This window comes from Abramis brama (assembly GCF_963993115.1).
Source record: "Abramis brama genome assembly, chromosome: 7".
Lineage (NCBI taxonomy): Eukaryota > Metazoa > Chordata > Actinopteri > Cypriniformes > Leuciscidae > Abramis > Abramis brama.
The window spans coordinates 2,907,993-2,935,742 of NC_139969.1; the positions used below are offsets into that span (position 1 = coordinate 2,907,993).

At 36.9% G+C, this 27,750-nt stretch overlaps 2 protein-coding genes across 3 annotated transcripts in view; both read right to left on the bottom strand.

The window, feature by feature from the left end:
- Nucleotides 1-9,850, bottom strand: part of upf1 (UPF1 RNA helicase and ATPase) — a 31,928-nt gene extending 22,078 nt beyond the window's left edge. The window contains exons 1-6 of the mRNA XM_084119334.1: nt 9,462-9,850; nt 7,229-7,365; nt 5,093-5,182; nt 4,825-4,992; nt 3,564-3,744; nt 2,420-2,581 (exon numbers count right to left, since the gene is read on the bottom strand). Of these exons, the coding sequence (XP_083975460.1) occupies nt 2,420-2,581; nt 3,564-3,744; nt 4,825-4,992; nt 5,093-5,182; nt 7,229-7,365; nt 9,462-9,632 (909 nt within the window). The 5' untranslated portion in view covers nt 9,633-9,850. The remainder of the gene's footprint in view (nt 1-2,419; nt 2,582-3,563; nt 3,745-4,824; nt 4,993-5,092; nt 5,183-7,228; nt 7,366-9,461) is intronic.
- Nucleotides 9,851-10,687: 837 nt separating this feature from the next.
- pgpep1 (pyroglutamyl-peptidase I) lies at nt 10,688-26,152 on the bottom strand. 2 transcript variants are annotated; one of them, XR_014607288.1, is made up of 6 exons: nt 25,996-26,152; nt 24,691-24,743; nt 23,157-23,273; nt 20,046-20,278; nt 13,694-14,451; nt 10,688-12,438 (listed from the first exon to the last, which is right to left on the bottom strand). XR_014607288.1 is itself a non-coding variant. In XM_084120787.1 (5 exons), exons 1-5 carry the CDS (start codon nt 26,024-26,026, stop codon nt 14,259-14,261), a joined length of 627 nt encoding a protein of 208 aa, XP_083976913.1. In that variant the 5' UTR covers nt 26,027-26,152; the 3' UTR covers nt 10,688-14,258. The 2 variants fall into 2 exon arrangements, 1 of the variants encoding a protein (XP_083976913.1); XM_084120787.1 differs by having other exon boundaries at nt 10,688-14,451.
- Between the last annotated feature and the right edge of the window lie 1,598 nt (nt 26,153-27,750).

A 27,750-nucleotide genomic window follows, 5' to 3' on the forward strand; every position in this document is an offset into this window, starting at 1 on the left:
ATATGCTGTTGAAAACTAAGCTCAGAATCGATTCGAGAGAGAATCGCGATGCATTCGGAAAAAATTGGAATCGATCCACAAATCGCGATGAATCGATTTATTGTCCCAGCCCTAATAAACTACATTTTTAACCCCTAAATATATGCTCACTTTGCATTTCTGTTTTTACAATGGGTTAATTTTGTTGCGAATCAGTTTACACAGCACGAGGAAGCTTGATTTCAACCTTGAATTTAATTTACAAAATAAACAAGAACCAATACATAAATTACAAGCAGAAGCACAAATAAATACAATAAAATAACATTACAAATTAAATAGAGAGTTCTTTAAGGTTTTCAGGAAGGTCTAACAGTATTCAGGTACAGGAATACTACAGAAATTGTAATTTATTCTAAGAAATTATTTAATTGTATAAATTAAGTACAGATTAATTCTTCTCACTATCTCTTGTTCTTTGATTGACATTAATGACACAGACAGCAGCAGGTATATTAGGCTGCTGTCACTTTAAGAGCTAATGCATGGATCCAATATCACTTAAGACACCACCGACTGCGTTTATGTGAATACTTGCCAAGACTGGCCTTTTGACATCATTTTGTGCGTTTCTGACCTTTTAAGCGCAATAAGCCACGAAAAAGCACTCAGTTTAGCTTTATGTGTGTGTGCTCTAGGGTATGAGCCATCTCTCAGAGATTGCGCGAGTACTACAGAATAGAGGTCGACCGATTCATCAGTTTTACCGATATACCGAACTATCGTTATCGGCAAAAAATCCGTCCGTTGCTGGTGGGGCTGTCACTTTTGTGAAAAAATCCTGTTCGATTTTTGAGACATAAGTGTTCATTGAATCGATTGTAAAATCGATTTTCCATGTCTAAAGACGTTTCCATTTTAAACGCCAAATATAGGCGAATCCACGGACAACTAACAGGCATTAGGACGTAAAGAGGGCGCGCCGCGCTTGAGACGCGCACAAGTCAGTAATATTCCTGATGATTTATTGGCGTGAAGTTTCGTGCACGATGACAAAACACACATTTGACCTGTAACATTTTAATGTTTAAATTATTTTCTGCATTCTGTAGAACTTCTCATTTTAACATATTCATATTTATATATTTATTTCATTTAGCACATTTCAGTTCAGCACTGTTTTACTTGGAGTGTTATGTTTGTTTTTAATCCCAATATCCATGAAAAAAAAATATGGGTTGAATAATCGGTTATCGGCATGTACGGTCAAACCTAAATATCGGTAAAATCCACTATCGGTCGACGTCTACTAGAGAACGCTTTAAAAGTCATGCATATGATAAAACTTCAGTAACGACGCAACAGGCTGGATTGGGCAAAGTCTTTTAACACAGCGTGCAGCTCGCTTGTACAGATGATGAGGTGATGTGATGTGAGCGCTAAATCACTCTAGCTGTTTGCGAAATTACGCTAAACAGAGTTTTCGAATTACTGATTTGATCTGATAATCTGTGTGGATTAATTTGCTCATTCAACCAACAAGCTAATTGAATAAATGTTTGAAAGAATTTCCCACCTTATAAGACAGAAATCTGCGGGAGTGAGTAAAATTATGCGCAATACCCGCACCAAAATTCGAGCCCTGTTAAATATTTTGCAATAACCTCCAACACATCATATTATACACTTAGAGACAACAGTTTTGTCAATAGTTTTAAATTGCATCCTTATTGTGGATTTGATTAAATCATTCACAGATGCTCATTACATCCTGCGCATTTGTCTTTGTTTTGATTTTCACTTGACACTTATATTTCAAACACATTTCAAACAATTTTAAGATTCATCTCAGAGCTGGTTGATTTTGTTCATGGCGTAGAACTATTTATTGATTTTTTTTAATTTTTTTATGTCTAATGAAAATGAATGGAAAAATACTTCCAGAACTAACAGAGCTGAAAAAATGGATGGGCACGGTTGCACCCCCGAGTTCACTCAGAAAGTTAACCAAACAGAAAATGAAAAGGACTGTCAATCAAATCCGCATCAAGACTCAACCAATAGCAACGTGTCAAGGCAATGACGTCTCAGATAGTCATTAACAGTAAATAAATGACTTTCGAGTGATTCGTTACAAAAGTGCAGATTAAAGACGCTAAACACGGAAGCTCAAACATGCGCGTGACTCGCTAGAACAGACCTCATTGGTTCTCGAGCCTCACGCATGCACATTTGAGCTTCTTCTTTTCCTTTTAATGACGGTTGGCAAACCCACTTGAAGGTCAATACCGCCAAACAGAAAATTTACAGACAGCTGGCGTAAAATAAAAGGATCAGGCTAAGGATAGCTGATACCGATCAGTTAAAAAAATGATCCTTGAGATCGGCTCAGGACATCCCTACACAGGAATAGAGTTGAAGAGCAGAAAGGTTTTCATACTTGGGACTCTTTGAGTTTCTTGTCGTAGTCAGCCTCTAGTTTGACCAGCGGCCCAAAAATGTTCTGGTACTGATAGGCATCTTCGTAGCGTAGCAGAACGTGCTGAGGTTCCTCATCCACTCCAGGTTTCTCCAGATCTTCCAGGGTCGCTGTTGGGTTTTCCTACAAACATGATACAAGATTAGGATTCTCAAAACTGCACCACGGTTCTGCATTGTTACAGTGTTTTCACTCCATAAGAAAGATGTAGGGATGCACCAAAATGAAAATTCTGGGCCGAAACCGAAACTTCTGGATGCACTTGGCCGAAAACCGAAACTGACTTTTTTTTAAATAATGATTAATTTCTTATTTTAAATTACTTTTTTAATATAATTGTATTATTATTAGCCTTTTAAATTAAATGCAATAATTTTACTGAATCTGAATTAAAAAAACTACAAGGCAATAAAATAAAATAACCACACTTTTATTTAAAGTAACAACAATTGGACAGAAAATAGCCCTATATTAAAATAATATTAAATATCAATATATCTATATATTCTTCTTCATTCAGTTCTATGCAACAGATTTTGACTAATTGTGAAGATAAAGTATAGTCTTTATTAAAAGTAAACTATTATCAGAGCATGTGAGCATATATCAGGCAGCTGATCAGAGAATGAGAGGGTAGCGTCATTTTAACAGCGTTGCCCAGCACGGCTATACCATGTTACAGCTCAGTAGGGATATTGCAAACAGAAGTCTACTACAGAGAAATTTCATGCCGGCATGTTATTTGAGCGGATTTTGCTTTTCCAGTGAGCGTGATCGGTTTATGAGTAGAGAGTTTGGGGCATGAGCGACAGAGCAGAGCGCGCAGTGCACACGCGGAGCGGAACATTGAGCAGGCGCGCACACACACACACAGAACAGAGAGCAAGGCGCACACATGGAGCGGAACATTGAGCAGGTGCACACACACACTCACACGGAACGGAAAGCGCAGCGCACACATGGAGCGGAAAAAGCCGTTACTAAAGTTACTAAAAATATTGCGCGAGAGTGAAACTAGATCGCCGAACACAGCGGCATATTTTCGACTGTTTCGCCCAAAATGCAAAATTTCAGTGCATCCCTTGAAAGATGTAAATCACTGTACCTTCCAGAGCTCCTCGAGTTTGTTAATCTGCTGGGCCGTGATCTGACGGGCCCTCAGCTGCTCCTGCTCGGATGGGATCTTCACCAGCCAGGACAGAAAGCAGCGGTCCTGGATGAGCGGCTGCCACTGAGAGCTGTCCCAATTAATGTCCTTCAGACTGCTCTGACTCGCGCACGGCTGCCTAACCACACAAATACACACACACACCCATGAGACGGAGCGACAGCACACGCTTAACAACAGGCACTTAACAACAACCACTGTGTGGTTTCACAGCTTCAAGTGGTGTGATTCAATTTACATGAAACATTTTAAAATAATTCAACCAGACAATATGAAGTGCAATCAATCTCTAGAAAAAAACGGAAAACAATGTTTTATGCACTGCTCTTATTTATGCATCAACTATTGATTAAAAAGATATAAAACTTAATTCATAAAAATCAATTTTTTTGGTGCACATTTTGATCTACATTTTAATTAGCACATTAAAAGCAATTATGCTAGCACACGAGGCACATAAAGTGCAAAAGTTTCATACACTCACGAGTCACGCCCAGTTTCATTATGTACAAATCTAAATGCAAGCAACATTAGGGACTTCCTCCATTTCATTTTCAGTAAGCATGTACCTTCACACATGAAAGAGTTTAGACACTCAATATTAACAGTTTAATAGCCTTAAAGGAATAGTTCACTTCAAAATGAAAATTCTGTCATCACTTACTCAACCTCAAGTTGTTTCAAATCTGCATGAATTTCTTTCTTCTGCTGAACGCAAAACAAAGATATTTTGAAGAATGTCAGTAACCACAGTTGTTGGACCCCATTGACTTCCATAGTAGGAAAAAAAATAAGTAGGAAAATCAACTGTTTGGTTACTGAGATTCTTCAAAATATCTTCTTTTGCGTTCAGCAGAAGAAAGAAACTCATACAGGTTTGAAACAACTTGAGTGTAAGTAAATGATGACAGAATTTTTATTTAGAAGTAAACTAATCCTTTAAGGTAACCTTGTAAAGCTTACAGATTATGTCTTATACATTCCATAAAGACACAGCTAGAAAGAGCATATTTTAATTGTTTTTGTTGTTGTTATAAAAAACAATTACTAAAACTCCCTTTATTTACTGATGTCTAAAAGACGTCAATTTAGATTTGGTTCAACCCAATCATAATAAACTCCTGTGATGATTGTATCCACAGAAACAGCAGTTTGTGAATCAGAATGAAGCCGTTTGCAAACGAGTGGAGAACTTCACCTGCACAGAAGCACCACGACAGAGTCCGCTTTAGCCGGGATGAAGCCGAGAAGGAAGACGTTACGGCAGCCGCAGTTATAGCACTCCAGAACCGTCTCTCCCAGCGGCCCGTCCTTATGCAGCGTCACCTCCTTACATTTGGCCCTCACCAAATGGTTCACAATATGACTAAAGAAGACAAGTGTGGCATAAGACATCAGCCTTTAAGTGTTAACAATGCTTTGGATTGAATTTAACAACACAAACGTAATCTAATAGGTGGACTCACCTGCCAGAAGTGTTGCCCCGGCCATTGCAAAACCATTTCTTGCTGGTGTTGCAGTAAACCACACATGCTGGATCATGGATGCCACAGTAGCTACAAACATACAAAACAAAAACCAGCCCACAGAATGATTACTGTAGCGTACTAGTAATACACTGACACACACTACTAGGGCTGGGTATTGACACAAATTTCACAATTCGATTCGATTACGATTCACAAGCTTGCAATTCGATTCGATTTCGAATTACGATTCGATTCGATTCAATATCGATTATTTTGGATATCAGGTACAATACATTGCAATTTTTCTCAAGGAAAACAAATCTCTTAACTATTGTAAACTATGGGAGTCAGTTGTAGCCTATAGGCTTCATTAGCCTACTATAATATTGAAGGTAAAAAAATAACTGATTTGTATACAAACACTTAAAATACACTTATTTATTTTTATAATAATAAAGTTATATTAAATTATATACAAATTTAAATGGAGGCTGTCATAAAAAAAACTTTCCAGATTTATTCAAACATGCATTAAATATTGAAGAACATTAAAAATTATAATGAATATGTAATATGGTGCATATATTTAACAAAATGCTACTCTCTAATTTTTCTAGCTGACTAACGAGTTTATGGTCACTGGATATGGTTTTTCTGAGGTAAATGTGACGTTACATGACATTGTTTACTAACGTCTTTCCATGGTTGAAACACTGATTGAGCGATTCCATGTGACATGATACGGACTTCGATAAGTTGTACTCTACCTTTTAACACACTTTCAGATGCTCATTCATGTTTATCTCGCGCTGTAACGGATATTATTAAGGCGGAAGAGAAGATTGTGTGTGCTCCGCGTTGCTGCTTCTCTTGAGCTGAGCTGCGCCAGAGCGATCTCACGCCACAGCGCCAAAACGGTATTTATGTTTTTGAATTTCATAAGAAAATGGACGTAATTTGAAATCTGAGACTTTGTTTCATATTAATAATAACAAAGCACAAAGATTATTGTGATTTATTGAATGGGAATACGCGCAACAATATTCCATTCATTCATCACTGAAAACAGGATGACTAATCGATTCTTGGGATTTAAGAATCGATATCGTTTCGTAAAAATGAGAATCGATTAAAATCGAGAAATCGATATTTTTTACCCAGCCCTACACACTACCGTTCAAATGTTTGAGGTTGGTAAGATTTATTCATGTTTTTGAGAGAAGTCTCTTATTCTCACCTTGGCTGCATTTACTTAAACACAGTAATATTGTGAAATATTATTACAATTTGAAATGACTTTTCCATTTCAGTAGACTGTAAAATGTAATTTATTCCCGAGCTAAATCATTACTCCAGTCCTCAGAGTCAAAAGAAATCATTCTGATATGCTGCTCAAAAAATATTCTGATTATTATCAATGTTGAAAAATGTTTGTAGAAACTTAGAAAATGAATAAATTCAAAAGAACAGCATTTATTTGAAATAGAAATCTTTATAAACATTATAAAAGTCTGTGCTGTCATTTAAATAATGACAAGTTAAATCATCTGTAAATATACACTTTTCTTTACAGTCATTTTGACCTAAAATCTTGCTGATAAAATAACTACCTACCTACAATGACCTAGCCTACATAAATGAGGCATAATGTACACTGTACAATCAGAAGGGTCATGCTAGCCTTGTGGGAGTTTGTTTGTATAAATGATTGGCCGACTGCAGTTGTGTGGGAAAACTGTCAATTATACAGCACAGTGCCATATACAAATAATGCTGTGAGTGATCAGAGGTACACGTTTCAGAGAATCAAATCATGCAATAGTGTCATGCTCTGTATATCTCTACGGCATCGCTGTCGAGGAGTGATTAGCTGGTAAAGTGGATTTACTTACTGTAAAGTTAGCAAAAGTTATCATGAGGATTGTAATGTTTAAAGCAGATATCTTAACAAATGTCAGTAGACCGGGAAGATTGTAAATGAGCCGTTCATTCATAAATCGCTGTGAAAATACAGACCGGAAGACAAAAGACAGCGAGTGCGGCGCTGAAAAGGGGCGGGGCTACATAAGCTCTATAGACACATAATTAAGGCACGTGAGATCAGGACAGGTGTGTCATCATCATCCTCAGTACCTGCAGGCGTGCACCGGCAGATCTTTAGTGTAGTAAGTGTCTTCCTCATCCTCCTCAAAGTTCAGCTCGGCCAGAAGTTGGCTGGTCTTCACCACTGCATCTTCTCCGTTGGGCAGAACTCCGTCAGGCCCGTTCACCTGAACACACAACGTTTCACTTTAAACACATTTTTCTACAAAACAGATCTTTAAATAGCACAAAAGTGAAAACAGGATATTCAATCCACTGCACAATGCACATAACCCTCGAATCACACACATTGAAACTTGAAAACTACAGCACAAATGCTATTAAATCAAGCATAAATACACACTTGATTTACTAAAACAATGAAACTTCCTCTGCTGCCTCATGTACTTAAAGGAATAGTTCACCCATAAATGAAAACGATCTCAAGATACTCACCTTCCTAGATGTATACGACTTTCTTCTTTCAGCCAAACAATTTTTTTTAAGTTATATTAAAAAAATATCCTGGCTCTTCCAAGCTTTAGAATGGGAGTGAATGGTACCCAAGTTTTGGAAGCGTAAAAAAGCGCTTAAAAAAATGTGTTAATAAAGCCTTTTGGAGCGAAACAATGCGTTTTAAAGAAAAACATTCATAGTTCTAACTTTATAAACTATATAATCACTGGTTTTGTTTTGCTCTATCCTCCGCGCTTCCGATTTTATCAATACGTCATGCGTCGGGTCAGAGGTCAACTCTTCCGCCGGAACTAGACTCGTTACCGGAAGCCAGTGATTATAGTTTATAGGGCTGTGAAAAGATTAATCGCGATTAATCGCATCCAAAATAAAAGTTTGTGTTTAAATAATATATGTGTGTGTACTGTGTATAATTAAATTTGTATATATAAATACACACACATGCATGTATATATTTAAGAAAAACTGTGTTATTTATATATAAAAAAATATATTTATATATAATATAAATTATATATAAATATATACAGTATATGTATGCAAATATTTCTTAAATATATACATGCATGTGTGTGTATTTATATATACAAAATAATTATACCAAGTACAAACATATATTATGTAAACACAAACTTTTATTTTGGATGCGATTAATCGCGATTAATCTTTTCACAGCCCTAATAGTTTATAAAGTTATTTTTCTTACAAAAAGCAGCACTTCACTTAAGAAGGCCTTTATTAACCCCACTGGAGCCGTATGATATGCATTACTTTTATGATGGATGGATGCGCTTTTTTGGGCTTCAAACTCTAAGGCACCATTCACTCCCATTATAAAACTTGGAAGAGCCAGGATATTTTTTAATTCAACTCTGATTGTGTTTGGCTGAAAGAAGAAAGTCATATACATCTGGAACGGCTTGAGGGTGAGTAAATTATAAGATATTTTTTTATTTTTGGATGAACATATGCAACATGATGCAACACATTTTTGGATGAACTAACCTTTAATGCACAAAAACCTGATGCAACATGTTATGTTATTAGAGAAAACATTAAACAATATAGCTAAATCATTCACCTTTAAACACACCAAATCATCTACCTGACCAAAAGAAGCCCTACAATGAAACACTCATACTAAAACCTCAAACTTATTCATTTAACACCAGTGTAGCTCACAAAAGAAACACACAATAACACATATGAGATGCAACTGACATAAACAAGCCCTAAAATACCTCATAAATGCTCAAATACAGTGCATAATTAACGCCAAACAGTTAATAAATGCATCCTTGAAAGTACATAAATACATCCCACATCATATAATAACATCAATATAGTAAACAAATATCTGACAACACACATGACAGCTGTAGCCAACTCAAGCTATCTATAATAACACGTGCTGTTTCATATTTTAAGAAATCTAGATTACTATTAACACCACTGTGGTTCACAAAAGTCCCTCAGAAAGTACGAAAATACACCTGGGATCCGCAGCTAACCAACCAAAACAAGCTATTTGACATAACACATTCATCATCAATAATAACATACAGGATAGTATATTTGATTGAACTTATTAGTAAATACAATTGGTTAAAACATTAATGTAGTTGACAAAAGTCCCTCTGACAACTCACTCACTCTCTCTCTCTCTCTCTCTCGGGCGGCCTGCTCTATCGTTGCTAACGCTAACGTTACCGCGCGGCTAACGCCTGCTAGCTCGCCATATTTGCACTCAAACGCGCTCTATCCCGCCTGATTTAAAGCTCGTTTGTGTGTTTTTACGCGTTTATACCTGGTTGTCGAGCTGACTCTGGGTCTGGCCTTGGGTTTGGGTCTGGCTGGGCAATGTAAAGTCGGTGAACTCGAACTCGGAGCCCTGCGTGTCGGCCCCGAGAAGCTCCGTTTCCTCTGTGTCCAGGAAGGTGAGCGTTTGCGAGCTCGGCCCGTACGCCTCCACACTCATCTTTATCCGGCTCTATTGACCGCCTTTTCACAGAAAACACCGAGTAATCCGTCCGAGATGCGGGAGAAGAATAACCGACCGAAGCGCGTCGGGCGACGTTTGTTTTGATTCGAAGCGAAGAGAGGGAAACGGCAGCGCGCGCGACGGGCTCGTGCAGAAATGAAAGCAAACGATTCCGGAGAAAGATTCGACTCCCACTCGAGAGCGCGACGCGCGGTGACGTCACGGGCGAGCGCAACCGACGTAGAGCGCACAGTGCCGCTGACGTGTACACACGTTTGCTGTTTGTACAGGAAAAGGTCTGTTTTGTAAACATTTAGCTGTCATTTTAGAGCTTCTCTCAACGACACATCGTCTAGAAATAGATGTCGAGCTCTTTTTGAAATATTATATTGTTTTTAATCACCATGTGAAAATTGGGAGCTGTGAAAAATAGTTAATTTACTCTTTTTAATTCCTTTTATTACTGTATCATATTTATATATCTTTTAATTCCTTTTATAACTTTTAATTGCTTTTATTTTGTGATTATTTTAATTCCTTTCTGTGTAAAGCACTTTGAATTACCATAGTGTGTGAAATGTGCTATACTAAACTTGCCTTGCGCGAAATATTTTGGTTTTGCAAGACAAAATAAAGACGTGATAAAGATGTGAATGGGCAGTGTCTTGAAATATTATAAAATATATATAAATCCTTTGATAAATATTATGCATTACGTTTTAACAACCTAATAATATTTAATAACCTTTAACATTTGTAATTATCGAATATTTGTGTTTTTATGTATCTGACTTCAGATAACATCAAAAGGTGAATAAAGAGTGAAAAACTTGAAATATTTTGACCTCTTAATGCACACTTTCATTGTACACATACTTATTAATAGGACTATATATTTATATGATATGCTGATAATAAAATTAGTAATGCAACATTTTAGAACATACAAAACACAATTTCACTAGTGATCTCATACATTTTCCTGTATTAAAATGTAATGTAAAAATTCACATCCATTTTATGAATTTAAGATAAAAAACAAAACAATTAAATAAGGCAGAAATCATTTATTAAGAGCTACAGTTTATAAAAAAAAGTGGAAGAATAAGGAAACACAAACAAAGAGGAAACACAACAGCGTCCACCAGAATGTGGGAATATTAATGTATACACTTGAACCGATGTCAGAACACTTAATACAATACAACTGACCAGTGGAAACAAGGAAATGCTGAAAATAACAGTGTTTTTAGGCAACATTAAAATAATGAAGATTCACAGCATGGTCTGTTTGGTCCAGTATGTTGTAATTAATAACTCATATTCCAGTAAAAACCTTAGAAAAACAAGCTAAAGAAAGAAAATTAAAACCATATGTAATTTTAAATCACTTTTTATAAAATCATATAATGGACTGAGCCATTATAATGTAATGGAATGCAATGCAATGTATAATTATAATGTGATTTAATGCAATGCAATGTATAATGTAATGTGATTTAATGCAATGCAATGTATAATGTAATGTAATTTAATGCAATGCAATGTATAATGTAATGTGATTAAATGCAATGCAATGTATAATTATAATGTGATTTAATGCAATGTAATGTGATTTAATGCAATGCAATGTATAATGTAATGTGATTTAATGCAATGTATATAATGTGATTTAATACAATGCAATGTATAATTATAATGTGATTTAATGCAATGCAATGTATAATGTAATGCAATGTATAATGTAATGCAATGCAATGTATAATGTAATGTAATAATTTAATGCAATGTATAATGTAATGTAATAATTTAATGCAGTGTATAATGTCATGCAATGTATAATGTAATTTAATGCAATGTATAATGTAATGCAATGCAATGTCTAATGTAATGTAATAATTTAATGCAATGTCTAATGTAATGTAATAATTTAATGCAGTGTATAATGTAATTAATGTAATGCAATGTGATGTAATTTAACTTATTAATTTAATTTAACTTATTATTAATTTAATGCAATGTGATGTATAATGTAATGCAATGTAATGTAATTAACCGTCAATTAGCCGTTTAAAGAGTTCTTTTAGTTTGGACTAAAATTCTACATAGTCCAAAATTCCAGCATTTTGCAAAGAGTAAGAAAGCAATATAAGAAGAAAATCTCAAACAACGTCCACTGAGAGAAGACAGACATCACCTTACAATCATCTCACGACTTCACATTTCGTATAATTAACAAAAGCCAAACCGCTGATGTCTTCACAGCTAGCACTGATAGCATTAGACCTTGGATTACTCAAAAGGCATCGGATTTAGGTGTCTTTATGTGGGACTCTGTACATAAAATGATTAAAATGGTGAAAAACACACTTGGATTGTACAGTTAGGTTTGATGCTTGTACCCTTAAAGTCTGGTTACTCACTTTGGCACTTTAATAACCAGACAGACATAGTTATTATGTCTTTATATCACTGTCCAGCAGGCAAAACATTGTTTTTACTTCATCATAATTTTAAACCAGCCTTTCCACCTGCTCTGTAGTCTGTGATCAAATAAACTGGGATGCCCAGTGTGTGTTTGGGGTATTTTTGAAAGCTGCAAACGATAAGAGTTACGTTTAAAACAGTGTTAGTTTACCGTCATTGAGATTATAGTTTTTATCAATATTTAAAATTATGTTTTTAGTTTTGTTAACTATAAAAACCCTGATTTGAAACGCTTAATACTACACACATACTTAAGTGGTAACACTTTACAATAAGGTTAGTTACCATTAGTTAATGCATTAACTAACAATAAGCACTAAATATTAGGGATGTCCAGATCCGATCACGTGATCGGAAATCGGGCCCGATCACGTGGTTTCAGACTCGATCGGAATCGGACGTTACCTCCCGATCAGGACTCGGATATATATGTATATATTCTCATTATTTTTTAACACATCTATAGTTATGCGGTGGCACAGAGTTAGAATCCACACAGAAACAGCAACGCGTGCGGCATGACATCACTTTGTTGCAAAGACGTATGATGTGTAAACTAACCAAGTGAAAGCGCAGGCGCACCGCTGTCTCCTTCAAGCGCTTGCTCTCTGTGGCGTCTGTCGTTGCTATGCAACCATGAACTGCGCTCTCCATGATGACAAGGAAGTATCAGCAAAGTAGATTTCTAGCCCTTGCATTAGCTTTACTACTAGATATATTTATGGAGATGAAAAATAATAAGTCACCCTGTACAGCTATGATCAGCTGTTCGGCCGAGCATTCAATGTTGTTACGCTGTAAGCTGATCAGTTGGTTCGTTGCTGCCGCGCTCTATCACTGGCACACCATAAAGAGCAACATGTTTTTTAATGTTTCAGTTTCTTGATTAAAATGGCATAATTTGGAAGCGGATACTGTAATTTCTTCACAAACAGCTCATTATGACTCAAAATGATAGAATGCTGCACCTACACTCGATAGTGTGAATAAGATCAGCGCAACGCAGACCACTGCATTGACAGCGTGAAACATATGATCTGTCTACGGCCAGGACTCAGCGGAAGACAGAGAAAGCCGGTCCAGCGCTGATTGAGGAATTAAATTCGAATTAAATTCGAAAATAAAAGACAGTTAGACATTTTTTCTCGCATCTGTGATTTTTTTTAAAATCAATTGCTCTGAGATGAAGCAAATATATTTGTGCGGGAATTTCTCGCACTATAAAAGCTAACCTTGCGGGAATGGTTTAAATTATGCACAACCCCCGCATTCACGCACCGAAAATTCAAGCCCTGCAAAGGTGAAGAATTTATGTTATTTATTACATAAATGATTGTTCAAGCTACCTCACAGAAGTGCTCTGCAGTGTTTGTAAGAGTTGTTAAATGTTAAAATAAGGTGAATTAAATCAAAAAATAAGGAACATCCTGGATCTGTTTTTTTTTTTTTTTGCTCTTCTTTATTCTTTTTTATCGAAGTATCGGATCGGGACTCGGTATCGGTAGATACTCAAAATCAAATGACTCGGACTCGGACTCGAGGGCAAAAAAACCTGATCGGGACATCCCTACTAAATATTTTCTGCATTTATTAACCTTTGTTCATGTTAGTTAATAACAATGCTCATGTTAGTTCACAGTGCATTTAAAGATTCAACATCTGAGCTTAAAAAATGTCTAAACTAAGATTAATAAATGCTGAAGACGTATTGTTCATGTTAGTTAACTAATGTTAGCGAATGAAACCTTATTGTAAAGTGTTAGCACTTAATCTGTTAAATAACGAATCTAAAAACAAGACGGCGAGAGAAAGTGTTTAAATACATTATTTTTGAAAATGTACCTGCAAGACATACATGTATATTGTAATGCAAATGTAAAATGTATAGTTTCGACATGGTTTTCACATTAGAATGACGTCTGTTTTATGCATAATAGCAAATCTCTGCATGTTTCAAGTATACCCCATTAAAGTGCTTTCTTAATGATTTGTGCCCGGCTGCAGCGCTGAGTTTAGCACACGAGTCGATTCTCAACCCAGCTGAACGCTCCGTGTGCATAGCACACAAGTTGAGATATCGAAGTCTTCAAATGTGCATGAACTCTTGAATCCAAACAAGAGCGTGGCGTGAGACTCTCACTGGTCGTGCACACAGTGTTTCTTTCCCTTGTTTTGCTCCATCAGTTCAAGCATCTCCAGAACGACGGCTCTGAGGGCGCGAGCCAGATCCTCTGCGCTGTACGGTTTTCCCAGAGGAGGAACATGGACAAACGCGGATCTGCCGTCGCCCAGAAACAGAGACGTGTAGTAGGTGTAGTCACACAGATACCTGAGGAGAGAGGATGCGGGATTTGGTTACACTTTATTTTAAGGTGTCTTTGTTACACTGTTATTATACATTTAAGTACTGAGTAATATTAAGGATTTGGGGTAACACTTTATTTTACAGTGTCCTTGTTACATATGTTACATGTACTTACTTACCGTAGTAAATTATGCATAATTACATGCAAATAACTCACAACCAAACCCTAATCCTACCCTAACCCTATAGTAAGTACATGTAGTTGCTTAATATTACTCAGTACTTAAATATATAATTACACTGTAACACCTTAAAATAAAGTGTAACCGGATTTGGTTTGTTTTGGTTGAGAGTTAGTTGCATGTAATTATGCATAATTAATAGTTGTTATTATAGTAACTACATGTAACATATGTAACAATGACACTGTACAATAAAGTGTTACCAGGTTGTTGTTTTTTTATAAAGCCCTGATCCAAAACTTGAGCCAGATGGCTGGATTCATGCCATTTACAAGTTCTCAGGCTCACATTTCACCATCCAATTAATCCCAGATGGATAAAATTAAGTCTCACTCCTACATTCCTGGGCAAAATGGACCAGGCCAAAAATGGCAAAATATTTAGAGCCAGATTTACTAACCGCTTGTGCCAGGACGCCAGTGAAAAAACTACTATTATTATTTACTAAAGACACGCAGTGAAGAATCAGCGCTGGAAAGTCGAGGACAGGGTTATTTTTGTGGCTGATATTATTGCATATGCATTTTTGTAGGAGTTTCCCTTTCAGGCGCAAAATTGATGGGAGGAGAATATTTAAAGGGGTGATGAACTGAGAAATCTAATTTTCCTTGGGCTTTTGACATATAAGAGGTCATCATACTATAAGAATATCCTGAAAGTTTCAGAACTGAAAACTTCCCTGCAAGTCCAATAAAAGCTTTTATTGACACCAGTCACAGCGAACGACAGGTTTTGTGGGGATCTATGAGGTCAAAGGGTATCAAACCCCGCCTCCGCAGAAGAAGATCAACGCCTACTTCAACACTTCCTGTTTAGCCCCGCCCACCAATTCGCGCATAAAGACAGAGCGCAACACGTCATAATCTGAAGACCACGCCCACCGGGGGGGAAACCAATCCAACCGTCTCCATTGACTTTGCATTGCGAGAGGCTGCCTCCTTGTCATTTATGACTTATAACAAAAGACAGAAAAATGCCTAAAAGCTGCTGTGTGACAAGATGTACAGCAAACAAGCAAAAACAGAAATAAGTTTTTATAATCTGTCGACCCCAAAAAAACGAGCGTTTAAAGACACAAAAGTGGGTACAGGCTGGAACGAATGGGTAAATTGTGGGATCCTGACAGTCAGTATGCACTAAAAAATGCAGTAAACATTTTGTCACTGGTAAGTCAAATATCCAAATGTCAGTTTTATATATTATATTTTTGTAAGCTAAGCTATACTGTTGCCGATTACGTTCCCTGCTCCAGTGGACGTTGTTCTCAGTGTAATATGACACCTTGCGCTCTGTTTCAATTGCCTGTATCCACTTTTGTGTCCTTAAACGCTCGTTTTTTGGGGTCGACAGATTATAAAAACTTATATCTGGGTTTTTTAGCTTGTTTGCTGTACACCTTGTCACACAGCAGCTTTTAGACATTGTTTTGTTTTTTGTTATAAGTCAGAAATGACAAGGAGGCAGCCTCTCGCAATGCAAAGTCAATGGAGACGGTTGGATTGTTTTCCCCCCCGGTGTGGGCGTGGCCTAAATACGCTCTGTCTCTATTACATGAAGCTCATTATAATATGCAAAACTGTTATCCAATCATAGCAGTGGGCGTTTACTTCCAAGTCTTCAGTGCGGCACGCCCATAAAAACCGAGCGTTTCAGGAGCTAGGCTCAAAACCAGTGTAGAAAATACCCTATTACTTATTCATTTTGATGTTTTTGAATGTAAAAAGCAAGCGAACGTCATAAGCTGACCTCAGACAACAATATAATTTTTTTTTTAAAAGCCAGTTCATGACCCCTTTAAAGAGCAACTTGCAGGTAAAAAAAAAATCTAAATGAATATATAACCGTGTATGAAAATACCATATGAAAAGATAATGCAGGATTTAAAATGTTTTAAAACGACATAATGACACCAATTTAGTAGATAAAGTGAGCGTTTCTTTGACTGCTCGTACAAACCGCTTTTTTTTCAACATCGCGTCATTTTACGTCACACGAGGGAGACGTGTGCTGTGCTCTGCCGCAGCTCAGTGCAGAGTGGGTTGGTATTCAGTAAGAGCGGTCGTGAGACAGTGTGTTTTCAGTAGTTTTTGTATTTCAATTTATCATCGTCATGGTAAATTTATGTGTTTGTGGAGCTTGCAAAAACTCCAGCCTGTCAGGACATCGAGTCCACCGGTTTCCTAACAGGAAAAAGGACGGTGCTATCTTTCGTGCCTGGGTGCGGGTTGTGCAGGTGAAGAGACGGGATTTCTCTTCCGCGTCGGCTTCGGAAAACGCGGTCGTGTGTAGCGTTCACTTCAGATCGGAGGATTATCGTCCCGGCGATATGAAGGAGTTCAACATGGGATACCGAAGTAAGAACCGGGTGAGACTCAGAGCTAGTGCGGTTCCTTCAGTGCACGCATCTTCGGGTTCTCCCGCTGGATGTAGGCGCGAGCACAACATCAACTGGCAAACGCAATGTAAGCGGAACGAAACTGAGCTAACAGTTACTCGTTATTGTGTTTGTGTGGACCGTTTATCAGTTTGGACCAGTGCAGCGCGAGCCTGATCAAGCAACACTGTAGCCTAACTGCGAGATCCAGTAAATAAAGAATTCGCCACTGAAGTAATAACATCGCTGCGAGATCTAGTGAGAAATATTCACATTTCTCCGTTATTAACGGATCAAACAGCGCTGACGTGAAAACCAGGAATAAACATTGTGCAATGAATGAACGAACTATCCAGTGTCCATAGATCAGCAACATTCACCATGGCTTTACTGTAGTAACACTAACTGCAACCATGGAAAGTTTGGCATTTTCCACTAAGGCCCAGTATGCATCCACCTCCCTGCAACACTTACTTTCCTCAGCTGTAAACATTGCCTCGCATTTCCCACACAAGCACCTATGGAACAAAAAATGTATCAGGAATAAATATCTCTCTGTCTCTCCATGAGAAACTGCTAAGTTATATCACGTAACGTTAGTCTGGGCGGATATTAATGAGCATGACAAACGCCTGATCAAAGCTTAGTTTCTGTTATTGTAAGTTCCAATATGTTCTGTCTAACATTAATCCTGGCCTGTCCCTGCTCTCTTGGCAGCCTAGCAGGCTCATAATTGTATGGCTGTGGTCCGTAAACAATTTCCTCAGCGTCCGAAATGTCATTGCAATCCATATTTCCCTGTTGTTTGAATCGACCGCTCTCCCTCGTGCTACGTCACGACTCTCGCCCGTCACGCCCATTTTCAGATGCGGAAGTAAAATTTTCTCACAAAAACGACTCCAGAAGCCACTGTAGCATATTTATAATTTTTTTTTAAAGAAAATCTAGTTCCTACATTATTTTTCTATACATTGACTTGTTGGGTCTTCTAACCTGCAAGTTGCTCTTTAAATGATCATGCAAGGTGATTTACTAAGGTCATTTCCATAATGACCAACGCAATCTATCAGTTAGTGTCTGGTTGAAGACATGCCTTTTCTGTTCTTTAATTTGCGCATCAGTAGATCACACGCAGAAATTTCCAATCCCATCGGCACTGTTTTGGAATTGCTCTCTCACGCCAACTTGCCCTGTTTAGTAAATCTGCCCCTTAGTGGTCTTTTAACGGTCTTAAAGGGACGGTTCACCCAAAAATGAAAATTCTGTCATAATTTATTCCAAACCCCTTTGAGTTTCTTTCTTCTGCTGAACACAGAAGAAGATATTTTGAAGAATGTCGGTAACCAATCAGTTGTTGGACCCCATTGACTTCCATAGTAAGAAAAAATGCTATAACAGTCACTGCGACTCATCAACTCTTTGGTTAGCATTCTTCAAATTCAAAATATCTTCTTTAGTGTTCAGCAGAAGAATGAAACTCACACAGGTTTTTGAGTGATAGACACATTTTTGGGTGAACTATCACTTTAACCATTTTAATCACAAATCACTGGTCGGGAAATTAGCAAGAATTGCACAAATACGGTAGATAAAGTTGTTGTTGTTTTTTTACAGGATGAAGAGTCAGTGTTGTTCCCTCGATGTTAATGCCTTCAAACTGTTCATGAGTAGTTAATAAATGTCTCCCAGTTAGTTTGAGTTTAATGTGAAACCAAATATTCACTAAAGGGTTCAAATCTGGACTCTGACCATCTAAAACATGAGCCACTTCTTGGCTGTCTTTGCAGTTTGTGCAGGAGCATTGTCTTGTTGAAAATGACATCTGATCATTCCTCTTTAGAAAACAAATTTGCATTTGTGGGAAGCAAGCCGTTCTGCAATATTGTCCTGTGCTTTGAATCATTAAATGAGTTTTCACAGTGAAGTAGCTCATCAGTTCCAGCAGTTAAATAGACACTCTTCCTTCATGCTTCACTGTGATAGAGATGCATTTATTATTATATTTCTCAGCAGATTTTCGAAGATTTCACCATGCGATTCATCACTCCACACACAACTTCCCATATTCTGGGAATATTTGTTTTTCTGAGACAGCAATGGCTTTATAAGTAGTGCATTTGCTTAAATGTAGCTATTTTCCTGAGCAATAATTTGTGGTTAAGACAATTAAAAGCTAAGTTTTTAGCCATTTTGGGCTTGACCCATGTTTTTGCTCACTTTTTTCTTAAAGGGGTGGTTGATTATGATTTCACTTTTCTGACTTTAGTTAGTGTGTAATGTTGCTGTTTGAGCATAAACAACATCTGCAAAGCTACAACGCTCAAAGTTCAAAGCAAAGGGAGATATTTGCTTTTAAAGAAATCGCTTTTTAAGGACTACAACAAACGGCTGGTAGAGACTACACCACATTCCTCCCGGGTTAGTGACATCACCAACCCTAGAGTTTACATAAACCCCGCCCCCGGAACACGATTTATAGATTATCAAGACAGAATATGCTAATCAGTGACTAGAAGATAACTACACATAAGCTGCATAAATTCACCAACTAACCATTCAGAAATGTTGTCTACATGTTTTGAAATTTTCAGTGCATGTGTGTGAGATATAAAAGGACACAAGCTCTTGTAGCTCTGCCCCCTGTGCCGGGAGCAGCAGCTCATTTGCATTTAAAGGGACAGGAGCAGTGTGTTGTGATTGGTCGAGCGCTTCGAGTGTGTTTGGGAAATGCCCCGCCCCTTACCATAACCGCCAGTTTAACACACTACTAACTACCTCAACCAGGCCCCGCCCCTTTATTCTGCGCATTCATTATTTAAATGAGGAATATTGTGATGTGTTCGTTCCCGGAAGAAACTCAAGACTACAATGGAGGCGTTTCAGGAGTTCAGAAACACTGACACTGATATAGAGATGAACTCTGCAACATTACACACTAAACAAAGATGAACATGGAAAAAAGAATAACAGCATTTTGCTGCGTGTTAGCGAAACGTCCATACCTGCCGGCGTCCTTCGATACAGACACAGAGACCCCAAGCCCAGAGGAGTTGACTCTCTTACAGACCGTGTCCATGTCTATGACAGAGGGAATGCAGTCGGGTCCTCCCTCCATACAGCAGCGGGACTCGGGACAGAACCGGCAGTTGTCCAGGCGCATGTAACCCTGGTTATGACCACACTGTTCGAGTGTTACTGTGGTGGCCATCCCCGAAACGCCAACGTGGACAACTAACTTTGAAAAAGCAGAAAGAAAAAATTAAGCTTTTTTAAAAAACATTTATTTATTTATAAAATGTGTTCTTAATAGGGCTGTTTCATTTCTGTGGTTTAATGCATTAAAAATAATTAATTTAATTAACCAGTGTCCTGGGGCCGTATTCACAAAGCATTTTATCTTACCACTAGGAGTACTCCTAAATCGCACTAAAAGATTTTAGCTAGGAGTTTTCTCTTAAAAGTTATTCACAACGCCTTTCAGACCTACTCTTAGTAAAGAAAAATGACAACTCCTAAACTAAGATTGAGTCTTCGTTGCTATGGATGACATCATTACTCATGCACGAGCTTGACTGAAGTGACCACCTTGATTGGCTGATGATTGTAACGTGGGAATGATTCCAAACACCTCCCCTACGATGATGAGTGACAGGTGACAGGTCTGAGAATGCGTGCGCTACACAAGTAGTGTGAAGGACGGAAGATGATGAATAACTGAATAAATAGCCTAAATGAATAAAGAGTAAGGCAAAACAAATAGCCTAGTAGCCTAATGAAACATATGGATTGATGCAATATCTTTGCAACATTATTGAATTAATCTGTCACTATATGCCTCTGCCTACGTTTGCAAAGAGAAGAACATTTTAATTTGATTCACAATGAAACGTTACAATTAGTTTACATGCAATGAGTAGCATAGTTTTGGTTGTTGTTGGTGGCGTTATTGCATCCCTAGTTATGCCTACAATGCAAAATTGTTCCCTCGCGATTGGAAGCTCCGCATACGCATTTCAAAACATTGCAACGTGAAATGCCACAAAAAGCGGTTTGTGAATAGGTCTTAGTGAGTTAGGAGTCCTCTCGACTTCTTTTAAGATGTCCCAGGCTTAGGTGCTACTTTTAGGACTAAAATGCTTCGTGAATTACTCTTAGTCAAAAAAATTAGGAGTCCTAAAGTTACGAGTGACACGCCCATTATTTTTAGGAGTTGGTCCTAAATTCGCCAGTTAGGAGCTACTTTTAGCCTTAAAATTCTTTGTGAATACGGCCCCTGGTTCAAACTGCTTATTTCTCTGGATTTAAACATTCTTGGAAACATTTGGGATAATGTAAGTACACAAGTCTACAAAATACATAACATTGTTCTAGTGGTTTTTGGACATTTTAATCCAAAAATCTTACATATTGTGCCTTTAATAGGGCTGTCAAATATTATGTTAATTTCTGTGATTTAATGCATTAAAAATAATGAACGCAGCATCCGTATTTTATACTATGCTAACATCCTTGTACAAGCGTTAACGTATATGATCACGTGATCTGTGCGCTGAACCAGCTCTGTGAGCCAAGAGATCCGCATATAAACCAGGGCCCGTATTCATAAAGATTCTAAGAATCCTCTCAGAAAACTCTTAATTTAGCTTAAAAACTTTTACGTAGGAGTCTTAGCTTAAGAGCGATTCGGGACCGATCTGAGAGCAACTCTGAGTAAGGAAAAGACAAAAACTTTTATCTTAGTGAGGAGGCGGGGCTGACCCCGTTGCTATGTATGACACAATCTTTTGAAGACTGTGATTGGTTGGTTGACCAAGAAGGAAAAAAAAAGTGATTTTAAGTATAGGGTCTATTCTAAGCCTTCACTTTGAAATTACATGCGTAATTTTTCCTATTTGACCGTTCTCTCAGAGTCACACACACACACACACACACACACACACACACACACACACACACACACACACACACACACACACACACATTATAGGCCTATATGTGTATATAAATCTTTTTTTTATTTTCCATGCTGTTAATTTCCTATAAGGTATTTGATTGCTTAGAATGATAAAAATTGTTCCACTCTTTCCAGTTACACTGATTACTGGCATGTCTATTTAAGTGGTGGTTTGAATGTTGGTTTTAATGTATCAAACATGGAATTTTCCCAGTTGCCAAATATCCTAATGTAGTGATTACTTTCATTTCAGGCGCTATGGCATTTCTGCGCTGTGCTGGAGATATTAGCGTGTCTCTAATAAGATCTGTCACAAACATGATCCCTGCACGATCTAATCTATAGCGTCTTATTAACTCACTGTCATCCATCGTCTGCAACACATTTCTTCTCCTTCTTCGTCTTTCTGTCATTTTCTCCTCTGCTAAAGAAACTCTTAAGCCTCTTAAAAGTCCTCGTCCGTGCTCCTAACAATTTTAACCTTAAAACCTCTTTTAAGGGTTAAGATGCTTCCTGAATTACTTTTTTCTTTACTAGGATTTTTTCTTTAATTTTAAGAGTAAACGCCTACATTTCTAAGAATTTTCTTAGAATTTTGTCACTAGGAGCTACTCTTTGCATTAAGATTCTTTATGAATACGGGCCCAGTAATTTAATACTTAGGCTATTTAAATAAACTTTGCAAAAAATATTCCTCTTAAAAAAAAAAAGTATCAGCTGCATGCAAAGTGACTTTTTATATAAAAAGATATATACAAACACACACACACACACAAATATACATACATCAATACACACACAAATATATACATACATACACACACACACACATATATATATATATATATATATATATATGTGTGTGTGTGTGTATGTATGTATATGTATATATATATGTGTGTGTGTGTGTGTGTGTGTGTGTATGTATGTGCGTATGTATGTGCGTACGTATTTGCGTACGTATGTCCGTACATATATATATATATATATACACACACACATACAAACGTTTTTGTTAGATGCGATTCATCGATTTGATAGCGCTCGTTTATACAGATATAAACTCATTTGATACAACACAAACATGTGGTTATGATGTAATGTTTTAGGTTTTTTAGCGCGAGCATGTGTGATTTTCGGGCAGATATAGTTACGCTACTTGTGGGAGGTGCTGTTTCCATAGAGACGGCAGGAGACTCTGGACGGTCTGATACTCCACAGGAACTTCAGCAACACGGAGGTTTATTTCGTCACCCAAACCCAGTTTCTCCAGCTCCTGAGAAGAGGACATTTTTACAGAAGAAAACGTTACAGTTTCTCATCTTATACAGAATCAACTTTGTCTCAAAAGTTTCTCCTGAGATTCCTCAAGAACAAAAATTTTACCTTAACGAGTCGACAGACATTCAGTAGACAGCAGCTCAGAACATTAGATGAGAAATGTTTGGGTTCATATTGAGATCTTTGACTTTCGATTGAAAACTGTGTATATGATCAATATTGAGCAGTTTGAGACATGATAGCTGAGATCTTCTGAAACACTGAAATGTACACATGTAAGACTAATACGGTCTTTTTCTCATTAGAAACTGAGAAGCGGATTGTTTCAGAATTAAAGAGTTGTTAAAGTGCCTCTATTATGCTTTTTGGGATATTACCTTTCATGCAGTGTGTAATAAAGCTGTTTGTGAATGTAAAAGGTCTGCAAAGTTTCAAAGATCAAAGTGCAGATAAATGGAGTTATTGTCTCCCGAAAGAAATAATTCTGAACTGAAATGAGTCGTCAGTAACTCCAGCTGAACCTGCGTAGGTTGTAACTCATTTGCATAATGCCAAACTATGGTCCTCATTGGCTGCCGGGGAACAGCGTCTCTTTGCTCCGCCCCCAAACAGTTTTCTGCTGACAAAGCAAATCCACTTTGATGAGATTAATACGGTAAAACTGTTTGTATCACTGTGTATCAAGAGCTGAGATTCAGATATGATAATGAGCATTTGGTTTCTGACTCGTGCTGTAAGCGGTCGACCAATCACAGCAGACTGGGTCATCTGACCAATCAGAGTAGAGCAGGCTTTCGGAAAGGCGGGGTTTAGAGAGACCAAATCTTTTATCGAAGCGTTTCAGACACTGAGAGAAAAGAGCTGATGCTTCAACGTAAATTATGAGAAAATGAAAGTGTTTTTGATCTTGGATGCATGTAAACCTGTTGCAGGAGACTCCAAAACAACATTAGGAACCTTTAAAATAGCATAATGGGGCACTTTAAAAAGATGTCATCTGTGCTTTCTGTCTACAGATTAGATCCAACCTTTGTTGAAGATTTCAGACAGCGCCGCCAATACTTGCAAACACTCCAGAACTGTCAAATATTATCCTTGTCTAGTAATCATTAATAGTTGTAACTGCTGCCTAACATATTCATTCTGTCTGTTTTACTGAATACATGATATTAACTAACCACATAACTTATGAATATTATTGACATTACACTCATCACTGACTGATAACAGAATTGTAGCATTGAAATAAGTTGCTTTGAAACAATGTGTATTGTAAAAAGCGCTATGCAAATTAAGTTATATTGAATTGAAGTTTACAGTTATTCGGAAGTCATGCATAAACAAACATAAGTACAGATCATAGTTCATGGTTGATCTGATCTGCTCATTTCCTACAGGTGCAAATATCATACCTGTACTGCCACCCAGCTGGCATTGACCGCATGTTCACCAAACGGTCCAAAACCTACAGAAACACAGAGAAACACAACCATATGGCAGATGTAACTGTCTTTTATATATATATATATATATATATATATATATACACACAGTATAAACTTGATTCTGATTGGTCAATGGTGTTAATCTACAGTCAAACATTTTGAATAATGACACTTAAACTGAGTAACATTTGAATAAGAAATGAAGAATCAAATCAATATTTCATGTTAATGTATTTATTTCGTAATTAGCCGTATGATCGGCAGAGTAATGTGCACTCAGCCAGTAATTATTACCCAATTTTAAGAGTGAAACAAGACTTCTCGGATTCGGATGACTGTACATTATCATCAACTTCTCTTTTATAACCGTAACACCCTTTAAACTCTAAACTCGACATGCTCTCAGGACAAGCTGGAGTCCAGAGTCTAAGACTGGATTTAATAAGTAACTGCATATTTTTATCAGCTCAATCAGGAAAAAAAGTAGTATTTAAATGTGCAATGATGATGGAGATCAGATGGTAAATTCCTTTTACTTTAATATATTATAGTACTGAATGATTATACTACAGTACATACAGTCATATACAACAAACAGGATGATTATCATAAAGCTAAAACTATTAAAAACAAATTTGTTCATTTATATAAAGCTGAACCAAAATATAAATATTACGTGAAAAAAATCGGAACTAAACAAAAATCAGAAATGTTGCCTTGACTAATTGAAATATGTTTAACTTAAAGCAACAAATAAATAAAAACTTAAATAAAATATACAAAAAATTATTGATAATTTATAAAACAATAATTTATATAAATATTAATAAAATAATAATATAATTTAAGCAATACTGAAATAACACTGACTCCAAACACTTCAATGAATGCCACAGTAAAGTATTGTCGTAAATGTCCAAACAAACATAATCGAACATATACATGGTAGACGTCCCAAAACAGTACTATGGTAAATATAAAAATTGAAAATTAAACGTGGTATTACCATGGTAAATGATAAAAACATGAGTATCATAGACAGTAATAGTAAAATACATGGTATATCAATACAGTAACTCAAGAAAAGACCAGACAATACTAGACAAAACACGAAAAGACAAGACAAGAAAACAAAAGAAAACAAAACAAAAAGAAAACAAAAGAGACGCAGTCTCAGCTGTCACTAGAAAAACTCTTAAAACTAACACAAAAACCACATGATCCATCAAAAACATTCCGTTTTCCGCTACCAAGACTTTCATCACAGTTTACCTGTCACGATCACCGTCTTCTTCTGGTCCATCACTGACAAACAAGCGAGTTTCGATCAAGAACAGAAGAATGACCATTAGATGAGATCTTCACAAACTGACATAAAGAACATCATGATCAGCGACTCTTCCTCTCTTTCTCTCTGTCTGAACTGAGATCAGGAGTAACGGCGCACAACAGCGCCATCTGTTGCCTGGCTGTATTTACCCTCGGGAATCATTAAGTTACTAAAATAATAAAAATATAAATAAATAAAAACTATCATCACTTTATATGAATCCTCGAAGATGACTATATAAATATATGTTGTACGTTTGTTTATTATCTTAATAATTATGTTGCCAAGACGATACAAATCCCATTGACTTAACGTTACATTGACGGAATGTTCAAATAAGCCAAGACTGTTCAAACTCCAACTGTCAAAATTCTAATTGAAACGTCTATCTATCTATCTATCTATCTATCTATCTATCTATCTATCTATCTATCTATCTATCTATCTATCTATCTATCTCTGTCGTTATATCTTGCTAAATCATGTAGTAACATGCTAAAACATGCTATTGTACATGAATTAGCACATTGCTAGCACGTTTCTAATTAAACGTGACTATGTGTTAACATGATTTAAAACATTAATTAGCATATTGTTTTAACACATTGCAAGCAGGATTTAGCACGACTGATAGACTGTACTATTGCCTTCTAACTTCAAGTTTTAAAACTAGTTTAAACTTCAAACTACTTCAAACTGGAAAAAGCTTTTACAATTAAAACTCCTTCAAACTTTCTGTCTTGGCAAACTTTTCTATCAAGTTGAACAATACCATGCACTTTACAGTGTTGTTAAATAAAGTTAGGCAGGAACAAAATGGCACTGAGGCATTTATTTCTGCAAAATAATTCTTGCCCTTTAGAATAATATTTGCCTAAACACAAATCAATAAAGCATGCATGGACCTGCTTTATTGTGGAGTGATTGGTGGTTTAGACATGTGTGCCAACACCCATAACTGAGATCTGGCCCAAACCTGTTTGTTTTAGCCGGTCCCTATATCTTTAAAAGAATGGCTTCCCATTGAGGTGTTTATACTTAATCAGCAGAAGTTCCTTCAGGCGCTGAGATGATGCTAAACACAGGAAGTGAGGAGGTGGAGACACACATGCAGGAAATTCATTGAAAATGAATGCCAACAAGATATAACATATAACGTGCTGAATAGGGATCTTTTGATGGTCATACACAGATCTTTGACAAGTAATTCCTCGAGGAGAATTTTAGTCAATAATCAATCTGCTCATATATATATATAGCCTATTTATTTATTTATTTAAATGGGGCGTTTTTAAGGGAGTCTCCTCAAAGAAACTGGATGAGAAAATATTCGATTTTACACAAATAAAACAACACAAACATTACAAAATGTGACATTAAATAAGTCCCTCATTTTCTAAAGTAACACTGTCCAACAGCGACACCCGTAGATGAAGTTATGCATCTCTCTTGCCTCCCTTGAGCCCTTTGAGTTTTAAAGTCCCCCTGACAATAATTGTATCCTTTAAATCTCATCTTTGTTCACCAAAATTACACATTTAAACATTTTTTCCTGTGAAAAATATTTCTTCATGCCTTAAAATAGCTTGAATGTAAATCGACACCCTTGCTTCATTTAGTAGTCTATTAGTGATTCTAGGAATATGCTAATTAGCCCCGCCTCCACTCATAAAAATACTGCTCAATGGTGTCGCTCT